Source organism: Pipistrellus kuhlii, unplaced genomic scaffold (genome assembly GCF_014108245.1).
Source record: "Pipistrellus kuhlii isolate mPipKuh1 unplaced genomic scaffold, mPipKuh1.p scaffold_m20_p_7, whole genome shotgun sequence".
NCBI classification, from domain to species: domain Eukaryota; kingdom Metazoa; phylum Chordata; class Mammalia; order Chiroptera; family Vespertilionidae; genus Pipistrellus; species Pipistrellus kuhlii.
Genome location: NW_023425573.1, coordinates 39,843,923 through 39,865,340, shown reverse-complemented (window position 1 = coordinate 39,865,340; position 21,418 = coordinate 39,843,923). Strand labels below are relative to the sequence as shown.

At 43.9% G+C, this 21,418-nt stretch overlaps 1 protein-coding gene and 1 pseudogene across 2 annotated transcripts in view; one reads left to right on the top strand and one right to left on the bottom strand.

Moving 5' to 3' along the window:
- Positions 1-5,841, top strand: part of GAD1 (glutamate decarboxylase 1) — a 43,077-nt gene extending 37,236 nt beyond the window's left edge. For both annotated transcript variants that reach the window (XM_036421886.2, XM_045575467.1), the window contains 4 exons: positions 141-290; positions 2,818-2,925; positions 3,923-4,012; positions 4,463-5,841. In XM_036421886.2, coding sequence (XP_036277779.1) covers positions 141-290; positions 2,818-2,925; positions 3,923-4,012; positions 4,463-4,636 — 522 coding nt within the window. In that variant the 3' untranslated portion in view covers positions 4,637-5,841. The remainder of the gene's footprint in view (positions 1-140; positions 291-2,817; positions 2,926-3,922; positions 4,013-4,462) is intronic.
- A 3,333-nt stretch (positions 5,842-9,174) lies between these two features.
- LOC118709417 lies at positions 9,175-9,875 on the bottom strand (annotated as a pseudogene).
- Between the last annotated feature and the right edge of the window lie 11,543 nt (positions 9,876-21,418).

Genomic DNA, 21,418 nt, shown 5'->3' with positions numbered 1-21,418 from the left:
AGAACGCGAGAACGAGTGCAGGAGCTCGTCAGGCATTAGGAAGGTTGCATGTGACCCCAAGTCCAGCCACCCGTGCTTCAGAGCCACCCCATCCCTGACCTGTGGATGCGGACTCACGCCTGTCTTGAATTGCATGACAGGGGATACTCCAAGGATGCAACCAGATGTGTGCAGGCTACCTCTTCCAGCCGGACAAGCAATATGATGTCTCCTACGACACCGGGGACAAGGCAATTCAGTGTGGCCGCCACGTGGACATTTTCAAGTTCTGGCTGATGTGGAAAGCAAAGGTAAGAAAAAGGGAATCCAGGAAATAGAGCAGAAATGTAATTTGCACAGGCTGGCAAAAGAGAGGCAAAGTTGTATCCCAGATAACTCTATGTGTTCAATCAATATCTAGATAATTGAGTTAACTGTATTTTCTTTGCGAATCAAGTCACTTTCTTCCTCATGTCAAATTCTCCCTTCCTCCATTCAATCTCCTCAGTTTGAATTAGCATGAAGTTTTGTTTGTTTGTTTTTTATAACTTTCTCTGATAACAACGAAAAATGATGCCAAGATACAGACTTCAACAGCAATCCTTTGGGATGCTGAAGTTATTTAGTGTAGATGTAGAAAGTGATAAAGATAAAATTACTGCATTGATGTGAACAGAACCCTGAATGCCTTTATAAGGCCTCCATTCATGGGGATATATTCAGTGAAGGTATCAAAACAAATGAACAAAACAGAACAATTTTGGGTTGTTGTTTTTTTATTATGGATTTTCAGAGAGGAAGGGATAGGGAGAGGAATAGAAACATCAATGATTAGAGTCATTGATTAGCTGCCTCCTGCATGCCCCCTACTGGGGATGGAGCCCACAACTTGGGTATGTGCCCTTGACCGGAATCAAACCTGGAAACCAACAGGTTTCTATAGGCCAACACTCAATCCAATGAGCCAAACCAGCTAGAGTAAAGCAGAACAGTTTTAAGGTCTGTTTAAATATGGCTTTCCCATTATTTGTACTTGATACACTATTCTGAAAAATACATACTTTATTCCAAGAAATCCTACTGCTAGTTTGAATGCAGGAGATCTGCACTCATCAGCCATTCAGGTTATATTTCTTTGTCTATTAAAAAAAAAAAAAAAAAAAAAAAAGAGCAAACTATTGGAATTTACTCCAAAATATGGGTGTGGAGAGAAGATTACCATTTAACTATTTGTTCAAAGGTGCTTTTATGCAATCAAGTAAAGGCAATTTGTATTTTACATCTGTATACTGTGTCTACAATTTTTATTTATCTACTGTAAATTGACTTTACTAAGTTCTGTGATTTAAGATTGGGTCTACCTAATACCAAAACAAGGCTTTCCAGTGAAATATCTAGTCACCTACTTCCTCTGTAGGAAGAATTTGACAGATTATTAGTTTTTTCCTCTCGCAAAGCCATTGTGTCTTAATATATGAATAGTCTGAATTTGGTGTCTACCACAAAGGAATTATAGGTATTTTATTTTTTATTTTATTTTTTTAAAATATATTTTATTTTTTGATTTTGTACAGAGAGGAAGGGAGAGAGATAGCGAGTTAGAAACATCGATGAGAGAGAGTCATCGATCAGCTGCCTCTTGCACACCCCCTACTGGAGATGTGCCCGCAACCAAGGTACATGCCCTTGACCAGAATCGAACCCGGGACCCTTCAGTCCCCAAGCCGACGCTCTATCCATTGAGCCAAACCGGTTTCGGCGGAATTATATAATAGGTATTTTAAACATACAAATAGCCATAAGCAACAAGAGAAAGAGCCCTCTCCTTTAGAAATATAATAACCACATGTCTCAGTCATTTGCCCATTTATTTTACCTAAACGTAACCCCTTGAGCCATCTGCTGGAAGGTTGGCCCCTGGCGAATCGGTTGCTCAGGGGCCCCGGTGCAGGCTGGCTTCCCCAGTGGAAGGCGGCCTGGCCAGGGTGTGCGCGTAGCGGTGACTGCTGCTTTGCCAGTGTTGGCCTTCACCCAGGCCCATTAGCAATCCACAAGCCAGCCTGCGCATCTGCTCTTGTTAGCACTGACCCACGCCACAGCCTCCACACTGCTGTTATCAATCAGCCATGCTGGCTTTTGAAACTCATGCTCAGCCATTTCGTCAATAGTTGGAGCTATTGCAATCTCAGGGCCTGTACTGAGGCCAATGGCTTCCCATCTGCCTGCCTGCCTGCCTGTCAGCACAAAGGATGATTCTGTGCTGTGGAAGGTAGCGGGAGTGTGGGTCATGTCTGACCAGGACTCACTGCTGGGGAGGGTGGGTCGAAAGCATTGCTTCTCAAAACTATGGTGAAGAGCCAGGTACAACAGAGATGAATTGCTAGAAAAAATGAAATGAAAAATATCCAAAGTACAAATACCCGTTTTTAAAATTAGCTTCAGCAGACGTTAAACTTATTCTGTAACGTTGCTATAAAAGTTTCTGATTGCAAAATCTCAATTTCCGTACTCATTTTATCATGAGCCGGTTACAGTTTATACACTGAGTAGCAGTGTCATAAAGCAAACCAGAAAAGATACTTCGGGTCCAGCTATGAATCACTAGCAGGAACTAGGAGCCCTGTTGAGAATAACTGCCCGGAGACGAGAGAGCCTTCAGAAGAGAGCAGGCACATGTCACCTGAACTGCGAAGATGTGCATAGTCAGATGCTGCTTCCTGTCCATCTCTATGTCCACGTCCAGTAGACAGGACAGCATGGCTTCTCAAATACCCATCACCACTGGAAATACAACCTCTCACCAATAAACTCCATCTTTCCTTTTCTTTTTTAAAACAGGGAACAGTGGGATTTGAAAATCAGATTGACAAATGCTTGGAACTGGCTGAATACCTCTATGCCAAAATTAAAAACAGAGACGAATTTGAAATGGTTTTCAGTGGTGAGGTAAGTTGTCATCATGGACCAGATAGATAGCATTTCCAGAAAACCTGTCGAGGAAAGCTCTTAAAACCATATTTTCTAACATGGCTAAAAGCTGTTTCAGAATTTTCATTCTCAGGCGCTATTCATTTCATTCTCTCTGTGTCCATGAGCTTTCTTTCCAGTAGCATTGGGATGACTTTCCCCCTCGTCAACCTCTGTGCAGACACGAGGTCTTTCCTTGGCAGGTCTGAATCCTTTCTCATAAATTACCTCTCCGTTCTAAGAAGCTTACAAGTTGGGTATAATCTTGATCCCCAAGGCAGGTTCTAAAGCAAAGTTCTGCTTTACATCGATTCGTTATGAGGACAGCAAGCTGCAACCGTGTCTGCCCTGAGTTCATACCTACATGGTATATAACCCAGAGCTTATACCAGGATTGACTGAGTGCCCGCTGTGTGGAAGGAGGTTTGGCTCCTTGTGAATTGGTCACCCCATGTCAAGACCTGAGCTATATTGCAGTGACCAAAATATATGTATGGTTGCTGCCCTAATGGAACTTGCAATTAACTAATGTTTCTATCACTGAATAGGAGCCAGTGTTGAATAAAGAAAAATCCGCTCATACTCCACTATAATATAACGCCACCTACATTCCTCTTAGCCGATTTATTAGGCAGTCTAGACTAGTAGGAGCATCCTGGAGAATCACCAAATGAGGAAGAAAGAGGCCTGACAGCGTGGGGGAGAGGGATCTGAGCAGTTCACATCGACGGTACAGTGCTCATGCCCTTCGCCCAGGGGCCTCACTCTGATCACTGACACTATTTTAAACATTCTGTTAGCAGCTTAAAGACAACTGTGATGTCTCAAGCCAGTCAGAGGCCGGCACAATGATGGCAAACAGCAACTAGGAAGGTCCCCACCAAGGGTCCCCAGGGGTCTGGCAGAAGCCTTTTCTCAGGTTCTCACCATTTTCTGTTTTGTTTGTACGTTTGCTTGTTTGCGAAAATCTCTGCAGCCAGAGCACACCAATGTGTGTTTCTGGTACATCCCACAAAGCCTCCGGAGCATGCCGGACGGCCCTGAGCGACGGGAAAAACTCCACAAGGTACGGCTCCCTAACTCATTCTGAGTGTTGATTCTATATCTAGTTTGCATGTTATTGACACTTGTTGGTATATTTTATTTATATACCAACCATCCAGCCGTTCAACAAATATTCGTCTGTGTGCCAGGCATGATCTTGGGCACTGATTTGTGTAGTTGCCCATAAGAAGTTTTTTTGTTTGTTTTTATTTTTATTTTATTTTATTATCATTGCTCTATGACTGACTTTCAAAATTTCTGAGGGAATGTATGACGGGGTAGACTCGAATGGTCATTAGATCTCAGCCACTGAAGAAACCGAGATATAAAATATTTCTTTGTCTTTATGTCGGTGTAAACACAAAGGGTGAAAAGCAAACTGCTCCTTTATTGCCAACCAAGCAGCTGGCTGCACTGGCAAAGAGAGCGGTGTTAATGTCAGCCTTGAGTTCTGCTTTGTTTCCATCACAAGGTGGCTCCCAAAATCAAGGCCCTGATGATGGAGTCCGGCACTACCATGGTTGGCTACCAGCCACAGGGGGACAAGGCCAACTTCTTCCGGATGGTCATCTCGAACCCGGCCGCCACGCAGTCCGACATCGACTTCCTGATTGAGGAGATAGAACGCCTGGGCCAGGACCTGTAACGCCCGCGGGCCGTGAGGCGGGGATTCCCGCTCCCCTCCAGCACGCCGAAGCAATAGGCCATTTCCCCGAGGGAAAACCTAATATCTTGGATACAGTTAAACCCTTCCTTAAGCTCGTGGTAGTTAGCAGGAAATAATGTTCTTTTTGAAAAAGTTGCACATTAGGAACTATATGTACAGTTATATATATACCTCTATCTATATATATGTACGTATGTACAGCGAGTGGATGTTAGTAATAGGTCACAGCATGTTCCCACCTCAAGACAATTAACTTCACCCGATGGGCCGAACATGCTGCAAACCAGCTCGCCCAACCGCCCCGGCAAAGATGTTCCTCCAGGTGTCGTGCTTGTAGGGACCAAGGGAAATCCTGTTCTCGGGAGGTGACCTTGTTGTCATTGTTTTTCCCACATGAGGTGATGACGGATGAGAAGAAGCACCCCTCGGTGACAAGAGCCAAACCCTCCCCATTAGTATCTAGTTAAGGCAAACAAATAGCAGAGTCTTTGTGACGGGTGTGCTGTTGCTGTATTTTTTAGGACTTGTGCATATCTCTGTTGTCTGACCTTGGGGGCAGAGGAGAAACACATGTCATGATCTAAATGACTGTTCAATTGTAGGTATATGAGATATTTGCTTATTTATATTCAGAGATTTACCATGTTAAAGAGGTGTCTTGTATTTTCTTCCCATTCGTAATGTATCTTATTTATATATGAATGCAGTAAGTTCTGAAAGCTGTTTTATGGTATTTTCGTGCATTTGTGAGCCAAAGAGAAGAGATTAAAGTTGGTGATACTTGTACCTATATAAGAGTGCCCTTACAATGATGTAAGCCTAAGTTTACTGTCTGTAAGAGAATCCTGATACTGTACATAGAGCCGTATATGTGGAAATCCCATCACTTACACAGCATCTGCTCTTATTAGCCCTCTCTGTCTGGCTGTATGTCAGTGTGCCCGATGCTTTTCCAGTAACTGTTGGGTAATAACTAGATCGCCTGTAATTTTGTAGCTGTTCATGACCAATCCCTGTGACTTGCTTATCTCAGACCTAAGGCAGCGTTTCTGAAGACCTTCTGAAGATCTCCGATCACTGGACCAGCCTCACCCTGTTTCTGAGGAAAGGAAATTCACACTGTGCGTTTTAGAGTATGCAAGAAGAATATAAACAAATAAAAATACTCTCCATGGAGAACTGAAACAAAATTTTCTTCCAGTTTGTTTTCATGTACACAGATTTCCAATTACAGTTACTTGCGTCACCATGGCCCATTTGCTGTCCACTAGCTGACTTTAGGTGGTACTCGGTACCCTTATTAAGCTGGGACTCAACCCACTGTCATAGGTTCCCAAGCTCTATTTCTATAAAATCATTATGATAGTAATTTTTTTTTTTTTAATTTGCAGCTTAAGCCTGGAGTGGGGAAAGGCCATCTTTTTCTCGTTTTCCTATTTGCGTCTTGGAATTCCAGTCATTCAGTCACTCAGCAAACATTTCCTCCTCTGTACCAGGCACTGTTCTAGCACACATTTCCCTGCCCGTGGGATCTTACGTCCTTTGGTGTCCTTGAAATCTGAATACCTCTAAGACCATAGAATCACACCTTCCTGCTGCTTATGCTGTACGGTGGTTCCAGTTCACTTCCTCAGGAAATGTGTTTTGATTCTGGCTCATTTGGAAATAGAGTCCACTTTCTTTTTCTTTTTTAATATATATTTTTATTGATTTCAGAGAGGAAGGGGGAGAGAGAGAGAGAGAGAGAGAGAGAGAGAGAGAGAGAGAGAGAGAGAGAGAGAGGTTGAGAGAGGATCATTGATTGGCTGCCTCCTGCACATCCCCTACTAGGGATTGAGTCCAAAACCCCAGGCATGTGCCCTTGACTGGAATGAAACCCAGGACTCTTCAGTCCACAGGCCTACGCTCTATCCTCTGAGCCAGACCAGCTAAGCTAGGGCCCATTATCTGATATTCTATGAAGCTGTATAAGACTATCTCAGACCTCGCTGGTTTGGCTCAGTGGATAGAGAGTCAGCCTTCAGACTGAAGGGTCCCAGGTTTGATTCTGGTCAAGGGCACATGTCCAGGTTGCGGGCTCAAACCCCAGTAGGGGGCGTACAGGAGGCAGCTGATAAATGATTCTTATCAGTGATGTTTCTATTTCTCTCCTCTCTGAAATCAAAAGAAAATAAAAAATACTCATAAAAAAAAAAAAAAGTATCTCACTTGTTTGGGAATACAAGGAGATCCCTAAGTAGTTCATAGAGGGATTGAGTAACAGTCACTTGTAATTAGCATACTGATTGCATATGTAACCGTTTGTACTAAACAAACCAGGCTCTATAGGGAGGTGATCATAAAAAGTCACTTTATTTTTTTCTCACTGTTCTTTCAGATACCCTCTGTAGGTGAATTCTTTTCACACCCCTATTTGAATTCAGACCAATCTCATAGCTTTTCTGGCTTCTCCAGTCATAGAAAGTCTCATTTTAGCAGCTAAATGTCCAGCTCCGTGTAGTAAGCAAATCTCCACATTCTTACACAATATATAGTTTCTCCTCTCCCTTCATCTGGGTCTGTTTTTGACTGCAGTCACAGGTGGCGGGGAGAGCAAGGCTGGTGGCGGGGCAAAGTCAGGTTCTTTCATTTTTCAGCTCATCTCTACTCCCTAGCTACTGTATTTCCTTATCTAGGGCCAGGCCTAGCTGGGAAGGGGTTAAAATAACAAAGGCACAATTTGAGGTAGCTGTTAAATTGTCATCTGGTGTCTGGGTTCGTGGTCCATGATATTTTTTTATAGGATAATTTTTTTTTTTGGGGGGGGGGGAAAGGGGATTTTTTTTATTAGGGTAAAATTAAGATAAAGTAAAAATTTATTCATGTGTAGTGTGTATAGTGTTCTCAGATTTTTTCTCTTTTTATTGAATTTATTGGGGTGACACTGGTTAACAAAATTATATAGGTTTCAGGTGCACAATTCTACAACACATCATCTGTGCACTGCCTTGTGTGTTCACCACCCCATAGAGTCTCTGTCCATCCCCACTGATCCCCTCACACCTCTACCTCTCCCCCCTCCTCCCAGCAATTACTGTTCTCCTTGTCCATGAGATATTTTTTCCACGACACAGTTATCTGGGGAAAATGGGAATTTCTTAAAATTAAGATACAGCCCTAACCGGTTTGGCTCAGTGGATAGAGTGTCAGCCTGCGGACTGAAAGGTCCCAGGTTCGATTCTGGTCAAGGGCATGTGCCTTGGTGGCGGGCACATCCCCAGTGGGAGGTGTGCAGAGGCAGTTGATGGATGTTTTTCTCTCATTGATGTCTCTAGCTCTCTATCCCTCTCTCTTCCTCTCTGTAAAAAATCAATAAAAATAAAAAAAAACATTTTTTTTAATTAAGATACAGTAAAACTCATTTTAGTGTACTGTGTATAGTGTTCTATGGGTTTTGGCAGACCTATTCAGTCATGTAACTACCAACACAATCAAGATTTAGAACAGGTCTTTCACACCCATAAATTCCCGCACATCTCTTTGTATGTAACACGGCTCCCAGTCCCCGATTCCTGGAAACCTCTGTTTTCTGCCCCTCGAATTTTGCTTGTCCCACCATGTATATGAAATCATACCATCCCCGTAGCTTTGGAGTCTAACTTCCTTTACTTAACACAATGCATTTGAAATTCATCACTATTGTTGTCTGTGCCAGCTGGTCATTCCCTGTGTTACTGCCCCGTATTCCATTGTTAGGGCTGCACCACACTTTGTTCATCCATTCTCTAGTACAGGGAAATTTGGATTGTGGGTTTTGGCAAATAAACATTAGTGTGCAGATAGGTTTTCATTCAAGTTGGGTAAATACCTATGTGTAGGACTGCTAAATTGTTTGGTAAGGGTATGTTTATAAGAAACTTTTCCCAAGTGGCTGTATCATTTTGCATTCTCCCTCACAATGTGCATACTTATTTTCCAGTTGCTCTGTATTCTTTGGTAACAGTTGTGTTGCCATTTTTTTTTTTTTTTAGTCATTTGCTTTTGGTATACTTTTATTGAGATATAGTTCATAAACCATATAACCCACCCACTTAAAGTATACAACCTCCTGGCACGTAGTATATTCACAGAGCTATACATCTATTTGCCACAATCAATTGTATTTCATCGCCCCAAAAAGAAACCTCAGCTCCTGGCTGGTTTGACTCAGTAAATAGAGCATCAGCTTGCAGACTGAAGGGTCCTGGGTTCGATTCTTGTCAAAGGGCACATGCCTGGGTTGCCAGCTCTGTTGCCAGTAGGGGGTGGGCAGGAGGCAACCAATTAATGATTCTCTCTCATCATTGGTGTTTCTGTCTCCCTTTCCCTTCCTCTCTGAAATCAATTTAAAAAAATATTTTTAAACATTTTAGAATTAATTCATGTTCCACCAAAAAATATCCTTATTGGAACTTTTTTTTGAAATTTCATTAAATCTGTGGGTTAGTTCAAAGACCACCAGCATATTTTTTTTGTTGTTTTGCTTGTTTATTTGTTTGTTTTTTTGCTGCAAAAAAAAGCTTTATTGTTTTGTTTGGGATGCAGGGGAGAGGGCTCCATGCTGGTTAAGAAAATGGCTAGTATTTTCAGGAAGAGGCTCAGGTAAAAGCCAGGGACACCAGGGGGATTGGGGGAGGGGGCTCTGAAAGGCCTCTGGCTCCAAAGGCTCCTAGTGGTGCTTGTAGGTGAGCCTTTCGAAGAGATACTGCCCAGCCGGGCCTGGGGGCGGCCAGCCTGCGGAGGTGAGCCAGGTGTTGCCCATCTTCTTGATGAGTTTCACCTCCTCACCCAGGAAGTGGTTCTCCAGGAAGTCGCAGACATGAGGGTCCGCACAGGTAGAAGCCAAGGCATGCAGCTCCAAACGGGCCTGGTTCAGGCTCTTCTCCAAGGCCAGGGTGGCTTCCATGGCGTCCTGAGTTTTGGTCCAGTCATCCTGGGCAGGTTTCTGCACGTCCTGGTAGAGAACGCGGCCGCCTCGCTGGTTTTGCAACTTTCACAGATGCTCCTCACCCTCGTGCTTCCTCTCCACCAACTCACAGAAGAAGCGACCCACACCCTCCAGAGTCACATCATCACCGTCGAAACAGTAGCGCAGAGCGAGGTAGGTCTGGGAGGCCCACAGGAGCAGGTTGGCCAGGCAATTGACCACAGCCTCCACCTAGGTCCTAGAGGGAATAATTCTGACGATTTGGGAGCTCATGGTCGTTCAGCAATGAGGCAGTAAGGTAGAAAAAAACAAACCAAGCCAAACCAGTGTGTCTGCTGGTCCCGGAGGTGGTGCTGAAGGTGGTGACGGGAGGCTGGAAGAAGGGCGTCCCTGGGTCTGTTCCTTCTAAACACTGTTGAAGCAACAAACAGATCTGGGACCTCTGAGTGCGCTGCTGCCGAACATCCACGTATTTTTAATATTGAATATAGTAACCATAAGCATAAACTCAAAATAGTTTTGATTCTTTAGTGTTTTCCAAATTGATAAATATAGCATCAATGGATAATGATAGCTTATTTATTCTTTTCTGTTCCTTATATATTTTTTTCTTTTCTTCAATATATTGTACTGGCCAGAATATCAGTACAATGAAGAAATGAAATGTTGGTCACTCACCCTTTCCTATTCCTGATATTAGAGGTAATACTTTCACCAGTTACCACTTAGTCTTATATTTACTTGAGGATTTTTATATATTCATTTTATTGGGTTAAAGTTTCTTTCATTCCTAGTTTGCTAAGAGATTCTATAATAAATGAGAATACTTTTACACAGTTAATGTGGTAAAATTCATAAACTAAGTTTTCCTGTCTTGAGTCAGTTTTTATGAATTTGTACATATTTTTAAGTCTTTAGATTTATTGGCATCAAGTTAAACATACCATCCTCATTTTTTTTAAATAAATTTTTATTGTTCATATTATTACAAATGTCCCCATTGCTCTCCTCCACCAGGTTCCCACCCCACCCTCTGCCCTTTCCCCACCCCCCATTGTCCTCATCCATAGGTGCACAGTTTATGTTCAGTCTCTTCCCACATCCCCATTTCCCCTTTTCCCCGAGAATCGTCAGTTCATTCCCCTTCCATACGTCTGATTCTATTATATTCAACAGTTAATATTGTTCATCAGATTTTTAAAAAAAAATTTTTGGTTTTTAGATTCACTTGTTGATAGTTACGTATTTGTTGTTCATAATTTTTATCTTTATTTACTTTCTCTTATGAAAGAACCCCCTTCAGCAATTTATATAAGTCTGGTTTGGTGGTGATGAACTCCTTTAGCTTTTTTTTATTAATGAAGCTTTTTATCTGGCCTTCGATTCTGAGTGATAGCTTTTCTGAGTAGATTATCTTTGGCTGTAGGTTCTTACTATTCATCACCTTGAATATTTCTTGCCATTCCCATCTGGCCTGCATAATTTCTGTTGAGAAATCAGTAGACAATCGTATAGGTGCTCCTTTATAGGTAACTACCTGCTTTGCTCTTGCTGCTTTTAATATTCTCTCTTTGTCTTTTGCTCTTGGAATTTTAATTATGATTTGTCTTGGTGTGGTCCTCTTTGGATTCCTTTTGTTTGGAGTTCTGTGCACTTCCTGGACTTGTAAGTCTAATTCTTTCACCAGGTGGGAGAAGTTTTCTGTCACTATTTCTTTCAGTATGTTTTCAATATCTTGCTCTCTCTCATCTTCTGGGACCCCCATAATTCTGATGTTGGTTTACTTGAAGTTGTCCCAAAGGTTTCTTACATCATCTTCAATTTTCTAGATTCTCTGGCCTTCTTGCTTCTGCAGAGGAGTGTCTTCTGGCTCTTTATGTTCCAAATCTTTGACATAAAAAAAGATAAATTTTTTGTTATTATTTTTATTTAGATACATCTAAAAACATAATTTTTAAAAAAAAAAACACACATTTTTTTAATTTTAAGACAGACTAAGTAGAGTCTACCGAATCTTGCACATCTTCATCCATTTTCTGCTTTTTGGCCGATGGTTTCATGAAAAACCTGTCCAAAGTCGTTTGTTTTTCTCTTTTCTCCAACATCTGCCGGAAATAACGGACAAGAGTATCGGAGTAAAGATCGTTGATCCTGTTTGCTTCAGCTGAATCCGGATAGTGGGCATTGGTAAACTCCTGAACTGCTTTCCATTTGACCAGGATGTTCTTGATGTCAGCAGTTGGGATTGGTTGATTGTTTGATTGTTGCTCCTCATTATCAGATGACGCTTCCCTTTGAGCATTGTCCTTAATACATTTTTGAAAGTTAATAGAGAACTTTTCTGCTTCTTTCTTGTCAGCACTGCCAGCCTCACCATGCATAGTAACGCTGTGGATTCCACACCTTTTCTTAAATCTAAAAAACCACCCCCTGCTGGCTTTGAATTCTTCTTCATTATCTTGATTGCTGCTACTTCCAGGGACGTTTTTCTTTAGATCGTCATAAATTCTCTTGGCTTTGTGACAGATAATATCTTGGGTTGTTACGTCACCTTTCACCTGCCTGTCCTTAATCCAAATCGCTAATAGCCTCTCCATTTCCTCGTGGATTGAAGACCTATGTTTTTCACGAAATAGTTTTGATACTCCTTTGGCTACTTTGGCTGATTTGATTGCATCCTTATTTGTCAAAATGGTGAAAATGGTGGTCTTGCTGAGGCCAAACTCTTTGACGAGGTCACACTGTTTTACCCCACATTCACTCCTTCTAATTATTTCCTGTTTCATTTCAACAGAAATCACCTTCCTGTTTTTTTTAGAAGCCATGATATAAAAAAAAAAATATTGAGTTTAACTTAAAAGGACGACTGCCGTGATACGTGCGTGATTTAATTCGTAATGAAGAACAATTGCCGCGATACGTGCTTAAGTTAAGCGCAGTGACTAACGACTGCCTGCAGTGCCTGCGCGGAAGGATGCAATACATCGGCAGCGATCGTGGAAGCTCGGGCGAAGCAGTCGTGGAAGCTCGGGCAAAGCGGTCGTGGAAGCTCGGGCGACTTCGTTGTGTGAAACGAAGCTCATTGTATGAATCATGAAATGAAGTTCGTTGTGTGCAGCGTTCGCTGTGCGAGGCGTTCTTTATGCGAGGCACCACTGTAATCCCCAGGGTCCTTCAGTACTTGTTGCAAGCACCTCTGAGAGAAAGGTGCCCTCGATTTTCGCCTGCTACCATACAGTCTAGGCTCTCCCCCAATGAGCCCGGAACTGGGGTTCAGTTCAGTTGCAAGTGGAGTTGGAGGTGGCATTCAGAGCAGTCTGGAGCCCCTGTCTCCTTCCCGCCAGGGCAATTCCGCGGCACAGCCAACCGTCCCTTCTCTGTGTGCAATGTGCGTGCCTCTGGGACCTCCTTTCACCGCTCCCCCTGGGTTCCGCCTTACAGCCCAGCTCCCTCTGTTTGAGCCTGGGTCTCCAGGGTCTGGCCTAGAACTGGGGTTCAGAGCAGTCGGAACTGGGGCCCAGCACAGTCGGAGCTTTTATCTCCTTCCTGCTAGGGAACGCCAGCCAGGCACTCAGCCGCCCCTCCTTTCCGGCTCCGTCCTCTCCGCGCGCCACGTGTCTCTGCACCTTAGGCTTTTACAGCTCCTCCGCTCTTCCTTCTGGTTTTCTCTTTGCTTCTCGTTGTAGAATTTCCAGTCAGTTGACTTTCCTGTAGTTCTGGGTAATGTCCATTTTATATTTTAGTTGTATTTTATTGAAATTGTTGTGTGCGGCTGCAGCTAGATGTTTACCTGTGCAGCCATCTTGGATTCTCCCTCACTATCCTCATTTTTAAAATACCTGTTGCATCTGTACTTATAGTCTCTATATTTTTTCATAATAGTGGTCATTTGTGTCTTTTTTATTGAATAATCTTTTTTTTTAATGCTCACCTGAGGATATGTATTTATTGAATTGAGGGAGGGAGAGAGGGAGAGGGAGAGGGAGAGGGAGAGGGAGAGGGAGAGGGAGAGGGAGAGGGAGAGGGAGAGAGAGAGAGAGAGAGAGAGAGAGAGAGAGAGAGAAGAGAAAAACATTGATTGGTTGCCTCCCATACATGCCCCAACCAGGAATTGAACCTGCAACCTTTTTTGTATGGGATGATGCTCCAACTGACTAAGCCACCTCCTTAGGGCATTCATTGATTAACCTGAGCAGAAAGTTTGTCACTTTCATTAAGCTATTCAGAAAATGAGAGTTTGCCTTGGTCAATACTCCCAATTGTGATTGCTTTTGCCTCATTAATTTCTGCTTCTACATTTATTATTTCCTTTTGTCTACCCATTTTTTAGTCTTTTTTTCCTAACTGCTCATTTTTATATGCTTAGGTCATTAATTTTGAGCTTTTCTTCTTTTCTAATAGAAGCATTTAATGATATACTTGAGCTATATACTACAAGTTTTCACACACAATACTTTATTCAGTTCTAAATATGGTAGATCTGTTGATTCTTTTCCTTGTAGTTTAATTATTGCTTTGTTATTGGATATAAACAAGTTTTAGTTATCACATTTTTCTGGTGATTTAAAACTTTATCATTATGTAGTGACTCCCTATTTTTTTTCCTTCTTGTCTATTTTGTCTGGTATTAATACAATTATGCCACAATTTCTTTAGTTTTTGCCTACTATATCGTTTCTCTTCTTTGAATTATAATATTTCTGAATTCTTGTGTTTTAGGTGTGCCTCATATAGATAGATGGACTTTATCATCTTTTCCATCTGACCATCTTTGTTCTTTAATTGAAGGATTTCACTTGTGATTACTGACATATTTGGATTGAACTCTACCATCATTTTTTTTTTTTCATCTATCAGTTCCTTTTTTCTCCTTTCTTGTGAAAGATTTGAATTAATTTGAGGGTTGTTTCTTGTTGCTGTTATTCTCCAATGTTAACTTAGCAGAGTGTAATTACTCATAACTTATACTCTCAGTCTGTTTTTCATTGCTTAGCCTAAATATATTAATGAATACTTGTTCATTTCAAAAGTTAATAATTTTACTCTCCTCATGAATCGTATTAGAACCTTAGAATACTCTTATTCTGATCCTCTGACTTTTGCTCAGATATACCTATGCTGCTTCATTTGTGCATAATTCCTTCTTACACCTCAGACCTTCCATTTGGGTCATTTTCTTTTTCCTTCATCTGCCTGCGTTTGAACTTTTCCTTATTAAAGTTTATTAATAGCCCCTCTCGGAGAACTGGCTGGCTAACTTTGCTTCTTAGGCATCAATTGTGAGGCTGCTTTGAAAGCACTAGGATTCAGGTGATTTGCTGCCTTGAAGCTGGAAGAGCTAACTATTAGATAAGGCAGACTGTTAAACAGGAAACGCTCCAGTCACATCAAGGGGCTCTGCTCCTAGGCATTATGGGAATTCTGTTATCTCCCACAGATAAAGGAAACCTGATGCATACATTGAATTTACCTGCAAGAATCTCAAAATCCTTTAATCTGGCCAAATGATGATGTAAAACAGTTTAATAAAGGAATCTCACTATATTTAGGGCTCAAGAATGGAATTTTTGCCCTAGCCGCTTTGGTCCAGTGGATAAAGCATCTGCCTATGGACTCAATTCTGGCCAAGGGCACATGCCCAGGTTGCAGGCTTGATCCCCAGAGAGGGCCATGCAGGAGGAAGCAGATCAATGATTCTCTCTCATCATTGATATTTTTATTTCTCTCTCTCCCTCACCCTTCCTCTCTAAAATCAATACAAATATTTTTTTTAAAAAGAATGAAAATTTTTATAATACAAGGTTGCTTTAATATTCCAATAAAACTGATTCAAAACTCCTTATCCTGATTCCCTCAGTCTTCATAATGGACATTTGTATTTTAGGCCTGCCTAGCACCTATTATCTCCTCTTTTTTTAAATATTTATTTTATTGATTTTTTATAGAGAGGAAGGGAAGGGGAAAGAGAGCTAGAAACATCGATGAGAAAGAGAAACATCGACCAGCTGCCTCCTGCACACCCCCTACTGGAGATGTGCCGCAACTGAGGTACATGCCCTTGACAGGAATCAAACCTGGGACCCTTCAGTCCGCAGTACAACGCTCTATCCAGGCGTCTTCAAACTATGGCCCGCGGGCCACATGCGGCCCACAGAGGAGTCTGATCCGGCCCGCCAGGTTTTTTGGGCAGTGAGCGCAGCCGAGGTATTACAGTAGGAATTAGTAGTTCATATAGTCCGGCCCTCCAGCTCTCTGAGGGACCGTGATCTGGCCCCCACTTTAAAAAGTTTGAGGACGCCTGCGAGTCTATCCACTGAGCCAAACCGGTTTCTGCTATTCTTTCTTCTGATCACATCACTCCAATTTTCCTTAAAGAGATTACCCTTTCCTCATTCTTTCCCAGTGTAATTTGGAAAGATGAACCCATCCTCTGATTCCGGAGATGGTCACCTGACTCAGGTATAGCCAATCAGAGTCTTCCATCCCCTGGGCCATAGGAATAGACTCTTAACCCTCAACAGGCTGATGAGATTCCTGAGGTGAGATGGTGAAGCCCTAGACAGTAAGGATCCCATGAGCAAAGCAACGTGTGCGAAGCCTAAGGAATCGTGGCCTTAACAACAGTTGGAACAGGGGCCCATCTTGGAAGACTAGACGATGTTCACCCCAGGATTCTTTATCAGTGGCTGAGCTTGTCTGGAGGGCTATACACTGCAAATAATCAGCACAAATATAGTGACTTAAAGCAACATTGACTTACTTCCTGACAGTTGGGAGGCAGAGCGGCATTTCTTCTGGAGGCTCTGAGGGACACTCGGTTTCCTTGCCAGTTTCGAGAGACTCTCTGAATTAATTAATTCCTTTCCAGTTTCGAGAAACTCTCTGAATTAATTCCTTGGCTCATGGCTGTACTTCACATCTCCATCCTTGACTCCCCTGCCTCCCCCTTTCCATTGCAAGGACCACATGATCACACTGGGCCCACCTAAGTAATCCAGGTAGTCTCCCCATCTTAATGACATCTGCAAACGCTATGTTAACATGTAACATAGGTTCCAGGGGTAAGGACATGGATATGTTTGGGGGCCTATGAGTTAAATGTGCATAGGTGCCAACATGGCCTGACAAGAACCTTGTCTGAGGAAAGAGGTGGTTGATGTGGTCCAGGAACAATGAGTTGGTGTGAACAGGAATCTGCTAAGTTGAGTAGGGAATGTCTTACTGAGATCGGTTTTTGAAGAGGGAGACCTTGGATTATTACTAAGAACTTGCACGGGGAATCTGTGAAGAAGCGAGGGGAGGGGGGGCGGGGAGTGGTAAGAAGAGAAGTCGCTTCACTACAAACAAATTGTTAGACCGCAAGCTGGCAGGACACTGAGTCACACAGCAGAGTGGCCCCATGTGGGGGAGTGTGAGGAACGGAGCCCATGGCTCTGTGGAAACGGCCGTGCCTTCTGGCCGGACCTTACGTGATTGGATTCACTTGGGCTCCAACAAAGACTCTAACGATGATGGCTTCCAAGTGCTTAACTTTTGAGGGCATTTTCCTTAAAAAAAAAAAAAAAAGTGCATTTGAAGGCCTCAGAGGAAGAGAACGGGGTGAAAAGGTCGGAGGTGGCTGCTGCCAGGGCTGCACACGCCTCTGCTCCGGTGCCCGGACGGCGTGGCCCTCGTGCTCCCGGCCCCTGCAGCGGTGGGAACGGAGGAACAGCGGGAGGAGGAGGCTGGGCGAGCTGTTTCAGGGTCTGCCTGTGCTCCTGGCCCTCCAACACTGCGTGCGCGTGCGTGTGTGTGCGTGTGTGTGCGCGTGCGTGCGCGTGCGTGTGCGTGCGTGTGTGTGTGTGTCTCTGTGTGTGCGTGTGTGTGTGTGTGTGTGTGTGTGTTGGGGCGGAGGGGGGGGTGGCATGTGGCAGGAGAAAGGGAAGAGGATGGAGATGTTCTGTTTGTCCCAAAATTGGTGCTTAGGATCCAATTTGGGAGACAGAAAGTGGTAAGTGCCTCACATTCTAAAGAGAACTGGCGATTGGAATGGGGGTGGGAGGGAGGGGTTGAGAACAAATATGTGATATCTTAATCAATAAAGAAATTATTTAAAAATAGTAATAATAAAGAGAACCGGAAACCACAGGGTTGCTCACTTTGTTCACGGCTTCCGGGGACGTGGTGGGCCAGGCCTTTCTAACACCAGCCATGGCCTCAGACCAGCTCTCCAACCCCACTGCCTTCTCAGGAAGGAGGGAAAGGATGGTCAGGGATGTGAGCTGGGGCTCAACACCATGAAGCTTCTAGAGCCGGCAGGCTGAAGGGAGGAGGCACTCCAGAGGAGATGCGAGCCCCTCCATTCTGGGCTTGCCAGAAACCGATCATCCTCCCACTGATAGATGTGGGCAGGAAACCTAAGGCTGGTCAACAGCCTTCATTGCTCTGAAAGGTTGAAACATGGTTAGCTGACGCAGCCTCCACCTGTTTGTCTTACGTAAGTTTCTGTTATTGGAATTGCCTGCCTCACGGCTATGGGTGTATCCCACAGTCTTCATAAAAAGGGATAGCAAGGCCAGAGCGGGTATAGTCCTCCCACTAGAGGTGGGCTCTGCCTGGCCCCCAGTATTCCCAAGTTAATACTTTTCTAGTCTCATTTTTGTGGGGCCTTCCCCTGAACCATGCGGGACGTGGAAGGGGTTCCCACATCGGCTGAGGGTAGAAGGAAGAGGAACACGCAGCTCGGGGCCCTTCCTCCGGCTCCCGTCCCTTGCTTCGCAGGCCCGGTGGGATGGGAACATGGACAGCTTTGAGGAGCTGGGCCAGCTTTTAATAAGCAAGAGGGGCAAGGAAGTTATGGAATCGAAGCTGTTGCAAGGGGTTCCTACACAGCGAGGAAGAGAGGTTCGACTACTGGGACCAGATCCTGGAAGACAGCACAGGTTCATGTTTTACCCCACTGAGTCGGGACTGTTCAAAGCTGTTCACGGTGAATTTACAGTGACGGCAGAGTAAGCGCTGAGGGCAGGGAGGGCAGGGGAGGGGAGGGGAGAGGAGAGAATGACACTTGTGGCTAAACTGAGTTGTGGGCCTCAGAGAATCCAGCTGAGAGGAAGGATTGGAATGAGGGGAGGGTTTCTGGTGCTCAGTGGGCTCCAATTACGACCTAATAGAAAGCAAACGAAACTGGGTAGGCAACTTGAGATCAAGCACTGGCCTCTTGCCTTAGTCTAGTCAGGGGAGTCGGAGAGAAGCCAGAATCCTCCCGGGAGGGAGCAGTAGAAAGGTGCCTTGTTTTACTGTAATGTTCAGGGTTGGAGGGGGGGATGGGAGGGACGACTAAACAGAAAAGAAAACAAAATGCACAAGAACACCTCCTTTGTGCCTTTCTAACAGGGAAGCTTTTATTCTCTCCGCAGGCTGGGTAGGCGCCACCTAGCGGGCAGACAGCCGTCCCACACTCAGCCGGCGCCTGTGGCCCATCCGGGTGGGACAGTCCATCTTTCCCCAGCTTCACCGGCCAAACGAGGGGTGGAAACGCTGGTTTAGCTCCTCGGAGGCTGCTCACCACCTTGCGGGGAGAGGCAGCAGCTCATCCGGGCTGACGGAAAGTGGCCCAGAAGAGCCAGGGAACCCCCAGAGCTGGCGCCGAGGGCCGGAGTCTGGGAGCAGAGGCAGAACAGGGGCGGGCGCCCAGCTCGCTGCTGTCAGCGAGCCAGGAGGGGCTGGATCGGGGCGCCCCATGGGGCGCCTCATGAAGCGGGTTGGGACAAAGCGGGATGGGACGCATCGGTGCTCCAAACAGAGGTCTGGCATTTATTTATTTTTTAAAATATATTTTATTGATTTTTTTTATAGAGGGAGAGAGAGGGATCCAGAGCTAGAAACATCGACCAGCTGCCTCTTGCACAATGCCTACTGGGGATGTGTCCGCAACCAATGTACATACCCTTGACCGGAATCGAACCTGGGACCCTTCAGTCCACAGGCCAACGCTCTAGCCACTGAGCCAAACCGGTATCAGCGAGGTCTGGCATTTCGAAGGTCATGGTGATTCAAACAGTGGCACTCGCCAGCAGAAATATACAGTGCTGAGATTCATTGTAGGCAGGGACCGCCTGTCCCCTGATCCACTTGGCAGGAATCCGGGGCCCGCGGGAATCTGGGAATCAGGAACACTTCAGCCAGTCTGAACTGAGTTTTGTTCACTTGTTTGTTTTATTGAGGTATAATTGACATTTCACATTGTATTCGCTTCAGGTGTACAATAGGATTCAACAACATTTTATATATTGCAAAATAATAGTACGTCTAGTTAACTTAGTTTTTCCTTGGGATGAGAACTTTTAAGATCTTCTCTCTGCAACTTCCAAATATATTAAATACAGTATTGTTAACTATAGTCACCATGCTGTACCATCCCCACTAGTTAGCATTTTATAACGGGGAGTTTATACCTTTTGAGCCACTTTTTAACCATTTTGCCCACCTCCACTCCCAACTCTGGCAACTGCCTAATCTGTTCTCTGTATCTATGAGCTTGGGGTTTTGTTCTTGTTTTTAGAGTCCACATATAAGTAATATCATGCAGAATTTGCTTTCTCTGTCTGATTTACTTCACCTAGCATAATATCCTTAAGGTCCACTCATGTTATCCCAAATGGCAAGATTTCCTTCTTCTTTTATGGCTGTGTGTGTGTGTGTGTGTGTGTGTAATATAAGTAAAAAATCATATATATAGCTTACATTTTCTTCACCCACTTATTCATCAGTGGACATTTAGGTTGCTTCCATGTCTTGGCTATTGTAAATAGTGCTGCAGTGGATATGGGGGTGCATGTATCTTTTCAAATTAGTGTTTTCATTTTCTTTGGATAGTTGCCCAAGAGTGGAATTGCTGAATCATGTGGTAGTTTTATTTTTAATTTTTTGAGGAACTGTTATACTGCTGTCTATAGTGGCTGCACCAGTTTACATTCCTACTGATAGTGCACAGGGTTCCCTTTTCCTCACGGCCTCATCAGCACTTGCTATTGCTTGTCTGTTTATGATAACCATTCTAGCAGATGTGGGATGATATTTCATTGCATTTTTTATTTGCTTTTTTTCTGATAATTAGTGATGTTGGGCATCTTTGTATGCACCTGTTGGCTATTTGTATGTCTTCTTTGGAAAAAGTTCTGTTCAGATCCTGTCCATTTTTAATTGGATTTTGGGATTTTTTTTTCTTACTGTTGTATGAGTTCTTTATATATTTAGATATTAACCCCTTACTAGATATATGATTTACAACTATTTTCTGTCATTCAGGAGGTTGCCTTTTCATTTTGTTGATGGTTTCCTATGCTGTGCAGAAGCTTTTTTGTTTGACCTGGTCCACTTGTTTGTTTTTGCTGCCTCTGCTTTTGGTGTTAAACCCAAACAAATCCTCAACAATGTCAAGGAGCATACCGCCTGAGTTTTCTTCTAGGAGTTTAATGGTTTCAGGTCTTACATTCATATCTTTCATACATTTTGAGTTAATTTTTACGTATGGTATAAGATGGTGATCCAGTTTCACTTGGATTGAGTTGACGGCACTTACAATCAATCCTATATAATAAAAGGCTAGCATGCAAATAGACCGAACTGCAGAACAACCGAACAACCAGCGGAACATGCAGGTGTCGGCGGCATTGGGATGGTGGAGCAGGTGAGCAGGGGTGCTAGACCAAGGTGGGCCGTCAGTCACTGTCATCAGGGTGAGCTTCTGGTGGTTATTGAAAATTAGTCCCGCCTGATGCTTGCACCTGTTTCCAGCACCGGCCCCACTCGCTCTCGCTGGCTGCCAGTGCCGG